The 8,523-nt window shown below is 37.3% G+C and overlaps 1 protein-coding gene across 1 annotated transcript; it reads left to right on the top strand.

Moving 5' to 3' along the window:
- Positions 1 to 354: 354 nt before the first annotated feature.
- LOC123773803 (calcium-binding and coiled-coil domain-containing protein 2-like) lies at positions 355 to 858 on the top strand. The gene has a single exon (XM_045767726.1). It carries the CDS (start codon positions 355 to 357, stop codon positions 856 to 858), a length of 504 nt encoding a protein of 167 aa, XP_045623682.1.
- Positions 859 to 8,523: the final 7,665 nt, after the last annotated feature.

Genomic DNA, 8,523 nt, shown 5'->3' with positions numbered 1-8,523 from the left:
TTAGGCTCTATATATATATATATATATATATATATATATATATATATATATATATATATATAATTTTCGACAGATTAAATATTTAAAGTAATTCGGCTAGTTTGACAATTCTGACTAATAGGTACCTATTTACTACTAGGTGAACGAAGGCATCAGGTGAAAGGAAATTGTATCCTACCGCGGGAAATCGAACCCGGGGACCTTTCGGCTGTGACCCTGGGAGGTCATTGTACACCACGAAAGGTCAATGCACTCACTGAAAATTTCGTACGTCTGGAGAGGCAGGTATACACTTGAAAAGGTCATATAAGGATGACCTTTTTACACTTTGAAGAGGCCGGTTAGCAACCTGAAATGGCCGGTTACCAGTCTGAAAAGGTCAGTTACCAGTCTGAAAAGGTCAGTTACCAGTCTGAAAAGGTCAGTTACCAGTCTGAAAAGGTCAGTTACCAGTCTGAAAAGGTCAGTTACCAGTCTGAAAAGGTCAGTTACCAGTCTGAGAAGGTCAGTTACCAGTCTGAGAAGGTCAGTTACCAGTCTGAGAAGGTCAGTTACCAGTCTGAGAAGGTCAGTTACCAGTCTGGAAAGGTCAGTTACCAGTCTGAAAAGGTCAGTTACCAGTCTGAAATGGCCGGTTACCAGTCTGAAAAGGTCAGTTACCAGTCTGAAAAGGTCAGTTACCAGTCTGAAGAGGTCAGTTACCAGTCTGAAATGGCCGGTTACCAGTCTGAAAAGGTCAGTTACCAGTCTGAAAAGGTCAGTTACCAGTCTGAAGAGGTCAGTTACCAGTCTGAAAAGGCAGGTGTAAGCAATATGGAAGTCATTGCTCACCCCAGAAAGGTCTACTTCCTATGTTGAACAAAAAAAGGAACTCGGATTAAATCTTGTTTAGCTTATGTTGAAACACCCGTGATCCGCCGGCCCCTTCCCAGGTTGATGAACCCCCGGACTCTGTACCTCTTAGGCTCTGTACCTCTTAGGCTCTGTACCTCTTAGGCTCTGTACCTCTTAGGCTCTGTACCTCTTAGATCCTGTACCTCTTAGGCTCTGTACCTCTTAGGCTCTGTACCTCTTAGGTTCTGTACCTCTTAGGCTCTGTACCTCTCAGACTCTGTACCTCTTAGGCTCTGTACCTCTTAGGTTCTGTACCTCTTAGGCTCTGTACCTCTCAGACTCTGTACCTCTTAGGCTCTGTACCTCTTACGCTCTGTACCTCTTAGGCTCTGTACCTCTTAGGCTCTGTACCTCTTAGGTTCTGTACCTCTTAGGCTCTGTACCTCTTAGACCCTGTACCTCTCAGACCCTGTACCTCTTAGACCCTGTACCTCTCAGACCCTGTACCTCTTAGACCCTGTACCTCTCAGACCCTGTACCTCTCAGACCCTGTACCTCTTAGACCCTGTACCTCTCAGACCCTGTACCTCTTAGACCCTGTACCTCTTAGACCCTGTACCTCTCAGACCCTGTACCTCTTAGACCCTGTGGTGGTTTTAGGCCTTAATTCAACAAATATAATAAAATGATAAAGATTTTTGGGTATGAAAGCAAAGCGTCTGAAGCTGTCACGCTGTGTAATGAGTTATGTAAAAGCTTTATATCACTGCAATTGTACTTAATAACAAATTAAATAATTATATATTTTAATACGTTGTATTACATTTGCAGTAAAAGTTGGTGGAACATATTGTTGAAGATTCAGCTACTGGGAACAAAAGTTGCAAGTAGCACGGGCTATGGCGATCCCGTAGTACCCTTCCGTGGAACAGTAATGAACTGTATATGTATATTAATCTTTTGTGAAACGCTGAAATTAATTTATCATTGGCTTCATAGAAAATATTTTGCTAGTTGGGGCTAATAGATGAGCCTTACATTATATGTTCTCACCTGATTTTTAGTCAGAGTTGATTTGTTTTTTGTATTGAGGCTGGTATTGGCTCCCCTGATTCCATGCATGACTAACCATCCTGTGAGATGGAAATAATATTTGAACCTATAGCTAGATCTTGATCTACACTGTGTAATATCTTATGAACTCTTGTGTATATAAATAAATAAATAAATAAATATTTTCATAATTATTATTATTATTATTATTATTATTATTATTATTATTACAGGTATTATTATTATTATTGGCCTCAGAGGTGCTACAAAATATTTGGCGAAATGAAAGAAAACGTGAGTGTGTTGTGGGCAGACAATACTAAAAGAGAATACTGCTGTATAAATCTATTTGTAGCGGTTATTCGATTAGAAATCTTTATATAATACAATTTGGTCTTGCTATCCGCTGATAATTCGTATAAGTTTTCTTGTTTGTACATCACAGGCCTGAACTAAAACTAATCGCAATAATAGACAAAGAGATAGAAAAATAAATGGCCCGGTAGCTTAGCGTTGAAACACAGGTAAGAAAACATACTAAAAGATTACCAGTAAAATTTCAACATCCCCCTCGCATATGCCCCTGATTAACCCCCCTCCTCTCCCCCTCCCCCTCCTTTCCAGATCACCTTGATGCAGCCTCCGTCATTGCAAATGAAATCTCAGCGGGGAAAGGGTTAGCTCCTTCTCCAAGGTGACACTATTCAGGGCGAATGACAGCTAGTCCGGCGTCAGTGTAGTGTCAACCCTGCCCTCCAACTCTCAAGGATGACTCGCCCCCTTCTCGCTCTCTCTTCCTACTCTCTCCTCTCCTTGTACGTATTTTATACATCCAAAATCATTTTAGTTAGCCCTCTGAAGTTATTATACTGTTGGGTGTAAGGTGGTTTTTGAACACGATAGATTCAGATGGCATGAAACAGGTGAAGTGTATAAAATGTGAACTTTGAGGGAGGACTTATACGTGATGGTCACAATATCTTCCTTATTGTGGCCCTTGATGGGAACAGGACGCCGGAGACTATAGGCCAATAATAGCTTCCATGTTTTTTGAAAATCCCCAAACTCATCCTGGGGGCGATGGTGGAGCCCATACCTATGTTGTGGGCAGTGGTAGAACCCACACCTTTCCCGTGGGCGGTAATGGACCCACTACCCATCTTTTGTGGGTATTGGACCCAATACCATGTGAGTGGTGAGGGACCCAATACCCATCCTGCGAGCGGCTGAGGGGACCACATACCCATCCTGTCGGGAGCGAGGACACCTCATCGAGTCACATAATGAGTTGAGGAACACAGGATACATCAAGCTTTTGCACACTGCATTCAGGGTTCCTGCCCACCATCTGAGGAGCTGGAGGAACTCGACGACTTGTGATAATCATTTTTGTACCCTATATGTAACTCCTTTTTGTAACAAAGTTTAAATAAAACAAATACATTTGTATATACAAAAGAATGGGGGTGGTAGGAGAAGAAAATATTAGTGTTCAGTGAGAATCCACAAGGTCTTCTCTGAATACTCCTTAAATTTTCTTCTCCGAGGCTATGGGTCCCCACATTTGCACCACAGGTGATCCCTTCACAACTTTTTTGATGATGATGAACCTAATTGTATTGGTATCATTATCACTACGACTTACTACAATTTAACTCCTACCACTGCTTATATCGTTAAGAGCGAGGCTATTGAAGCTGCTCCAAGTACAACATGGTGAATGCTGTAACAAGCTGGACTTAAGGTATCAGAGAAAGGTACAAAGTCTGGAGGGCTATATACAGCACCGTCGCTCACAAAATATTCAAGAGTTCCGAGACATGATGCACGAGGCCAGAACGAGAGCAGAGAGACATTGGACTAACGGTGGCAAAGGTATCAAATTGGCAGGAGACGCAGAGTTGAATTATTGGAGTATAGGCTACAGAGGCTCCATAGGCTACGAGGTGCCTTTTTTCGTAGATATACTGTTTATTATTAATTTAATTTATATATATATATATATATATATATATATATATATATATATATATATATATATATATATATATTTTATTTACTTATTTATATATATATACAAGAAGGTTCATTTGGGGAACATAATGCACATTAATTCTGCAATACGTTATGCAAAAAATTATTCTATATAATAATAGTATAAGGGGGAGCCCAGCTGTGTCTGGGAGATACTCTTGTCTCTCCCCCACAGGCCCCCTGTCCCCTCCCTTTCATCTCCCCTCTTTTACCTCCCATCACTCATATCCCCCCCTTCTCCCCTCTTCACCCCGTATCCTTACTCGTCTCTTCCCTCTTTTTACTCTTCCCCATCTGGATTACTAGGTATATAAGGATAACATTTCAGAGTTATACATTGGTTTACTGAAGCACAATTTGAGGATCATTTCAAGGAATAATGCAGTAGAATATGTAATCAAAATAACAACCATGATATCAGATGATATCTAAGATTACAATGGTAAAGTAACATGGCTTATACAATTATTGGGGGATTGAGTAGCACTAGATACAGTGCGAGATAAAACACTAGGTAGGAAACTATGAAGATGAAATTAGGTACCTTTTGGTTTTATTTTTTAATAAGGCAAAAGTTGGACAGCTTTTCAATTCATTAGGGAGTGAGTTCTATAAACTAGGTCCCTTTATTTGCATAAAGTTTTTACACAGATTAAGTTTGACTCTGGGATATCAAAGAGATGTTTATGTCTGGTGTGGTGAGTATGTGTTCTATTACATCTGTCCAGGAAGAGTTTCAGAACAGGGGTTTGCACTTAAGAAAAGGGTTTTATAAATGTAATTGGAGGGGGCCTGGTAGCCTGGTGGATAGCGCGCAGGACTCGTAATTCTGTGGCGCGGGTTCGATTCCCGCACGAGGCGGAAACAAATGGGCAAAGTTTCTTTCACCCTGAATGCCCCTGTTACCTAGCAGTAAATAGGTACCTGGGAGTTAGTCAGCTGTCACGGGCTGCTTCCTGGGGGTGGAGGCCTGGTCGAGGACCGGGCCGCGGGGACACTAAAGCCCCGAAATCATCTCAAGATAACCTCAAGATAACCTGACACATGAGAATGTATGGAGTGAATTTATGTTTAGCATGTTTAGGGATTTAAGCAGGGGAGCTGTGTGTTGTCTGAAAGCAGAGTTTGTTATTGTCCTGATAGCAGATTTTTGCTGGGTGATGATGGGCTTGAGGTAGTTTGCAGAGGTTGAACCCCATACACAGATACCATAAGTAAGATAGGGATAGATAAGTGCATAATAGAGTGAGAGGAGAGCAGAGTAAGGTACATAATATCTGATCATAGAGAGTATACCAACTGTTTTAGAAACCTTTATAGTTATGTGTTGTACGTGGGTGCTGAAGTTGAGTCTCTTGTCTAAGTACAGGCCAAGGAACTTTCCATCATTTTTATTGCTAATGTTTACATTATCTATCTGAAGCTGAATTGCATTTGTTGATTTGCTTCCAAATAAGATGTAGCAGGTCTTTTCTATGTTTAGCGTGAGTTTGTTGGTTGACAGCCACAAGTGGACTTTTTAAATTCATTATTTACAACATTATTTAATAAGAGTGGGTTGGGTCAGAGTAGATGAGGGTAGTATCATCAGCAAACCATATAAGTTTAAGCATGTTAGAGACATTAGACAGATCATTGATGTATATAAGAAATAGGAGAGGTCCTAGGATGCTGCTCTGTGACACCCCTATAGTTAGTGGTAGAGTGGGAGAGGTTATATCATTGATGGCTATGGCTACATATTGATGTCTGTCACTAAGATAGGATCGGATATAGTTCAGGATAAGGCCTCGGCTTCTATAATGGTGGAGTTTAAGTAAGAGGTAGCTATGGTTAACAGTATCAAAGGTCTTTCTCAGGTCAATGAAGAGTCCAATCGGAAACTCACTTTTGTCAAGGGCTGAGTAGATTAAGTCAAGCAGACTAACAATTGCATCATTGGTACTCTTTTGGGAGCGGAAGCCAAACTGATAGGGACTTAGTATATTGAATTTTACGAGACAGAAATAGAGCTGTTTGCAAATAATTTTTTTTCAAATATTTTTGATAATATAGTACCACCATTATATGTAATCAATCAGAGCTTTAATATACCAATGTGCTTTAATATACTTACTAATCTCTCTCATCTCATTTTTTTCTTGCAATGTATCTGTTATCAATTTATTAATTCTGCTAGAATTTACCTACTTAAAATTATCTGTTAGATTAAGGACCTGCCCGAAACGCTGCGCGTACTAGTGGCTTTACAAGATTATAAATACTATGCTATGTATTCTCACAACCCCAATGTACCTTCTTGTATATAAATAAATAAAATAAATAAATAAATAGGTAGATTTGATATGGGCCTGTAATTATTTATGTCTGCCGTGTTACCTCCTTTATGAACTGGCGTTACTCTTGCTTTTTTAAGGATATCAGGGAAGGTATGACACTCTAGGGATATATTGAACAGCAATGCTATGGGTGGTGCAAGGGCATGGCAGGCACTTTTGTATACCATCGATGATATACAAATGTTCCCAGCTTTGGTTTTTAGTGAGTGTATGATGGACACAACATCTATGTATCATTAGCTACAATCACTCACAGGCTGAGTACGTCCAGAATAAATGAACTAATTAAAACTAACTTGCTTCCCAATGTAAAATATTACATGGAACATGTGAACGTTTAGTAAACCTGTATAAATGGAATACGTAATCATCTGCAGGTGACATATACATATATTAAACTCATATATGGATTACGTTTACGCAAAGTAAACTCACATATATAATACATACATATCTGGTTAAACCATAAAATTACATGTATATATATTTATACGACGACGGATATACGATATATATCGGACGATTTATGGATATAAATCCATAATATATATATATATATATATATATATATATATATATATATATATATATATATATGTGTGTGTGTGTATATCACAAAAATAAACACGTGATTAAGAATGTGACAATGTCAGACCACGGAGGAAAATGAAACAGGAATTTCCTTAAGTACTTTCGTATATTAAATACATCTTCAGAAGGAATCTATTCATTCCTTCTGAAGATGTATTTAATATACGAAAGTACTTAAGGAAATTCCTGTTTCATTTTCCTCCGTGGTCTGACATTGTCACATTCTTAATCACGTGTTTATATATATATATATATATATATATATATATATATATATATATATATATATATATATATATATATATTTATTTATTTATTTATTTATGCATATACAAGAATGTACATAAGGAATGTGAGGATACAAATATGGTAATTACAGTCTTGTAAAGCCACTAGCACGCGCAGCGTTTCGGGCAGGTCCTTAATCTAAGAAAATTTTAAGGAGGTAAATACTTGCAAAATTTATAGACAAAAAAATGATAACAGATTACATGGAATGAAAAAAAAATGAGAGAAAATTATAGGTACAGTATATTAAAGCACATAGGTAGCTATGATTGATTGCAATGACAGCTTAAAATGGTAGTTGACAACAAATTGGTAGGCACAATACAGCAGAAACAATATAAGATTGATTGCAATGACAGCTTGAATGGTAGTTGACAAAAATTGGTAGTCACAATACAGCATATGGCTAGCACATAAAAGAAGACAGCAATGACAAATTTTACAAATCAACGCTGTTTTAATGTAATTTTCTGTAATAATTTGTAATTGTATTTGTGCTGTTTTTTCAACAATGTTCCCCCCTCTTTTACCTCTATTTTTATTTGTACTCAACGCATTTTTTTCTTTTTACCCATTAGTTTTAAGCTTTAGTCAGTAGTGTTTTTTCCTGCCCGAAACGCTTTGCGTAATAGTGGCTTTAGGCATTGTATGTACTAGCTCTTATCTATAAAGTCAACAAACTTTGTAAAATCTCTTTATGTATGTACCTTTGCCTAAATAAAAATTATTATTATTATTATTATTATTATTATGAACACAATGATAAGGTTGTTTGATATTACATAAAAATTAGGAGATTGGGTAACACTAGGTACAGAGCAAATTTAAAGCTCAGTGTAGGAAACTAAATAGATGAAGTTAGGTACTTTTTGGTTTTGCTTTTAAATAAGGCAAAAGTTTTAGTTTTTCAATTCACTAGGGAGTGAGTTCCATAGACTAGGTCCCTTAATTTGCATAGAGTGTTTACACAGATTAAGTTTGACCCTGGGGATATCAAAGAGATATTTATATATATATACGTATACGTATTTATACGTAGTATAAATATATAGCGATATTTATATATATATATATATATATATATATATATATATATATATATATATATATATATATATATATGTCGTACCTAGTAGCCAGAACTCACTTCTCAGCCTACTATTCAAGGCCCGATTTGCCTAATAAGCCAAGTTTTCCTGAATTAATATATTTACTATAATTTTTTTCTTATGAAATGATAAAGCTACCCTTTTCACTATGTATGAGGTCAATTTTTTTTTATTGGAGTTAAAATTAACGTAGATATATGACCGAACCTAACCAACCCTACCTAACCTAACCTAACCTATATATATAGGTAAGGTTAGGTTAGGTAGCCAAAAAA

The sequence above is a fragment of the Procambarus clarkii genome, chromosome 91 (assembly GCF_040958095.1).
Source record: "Procambarus clarkii isolate CNS0578487 chromosome 91, FALCON_Pclarkii_2.0, whole genome shotgun sequence".
NCBI classification, from domain to species: domain Eukaryota; kingdom Metazoa; phylum Arthropoda; class Malacostraca; order Decapoda; family Cambaridae; genus Procambarus; species Procambarus clarkii.
This window is presented reverse-complemented; position numbering and strand designations above follow the sequence as displayed.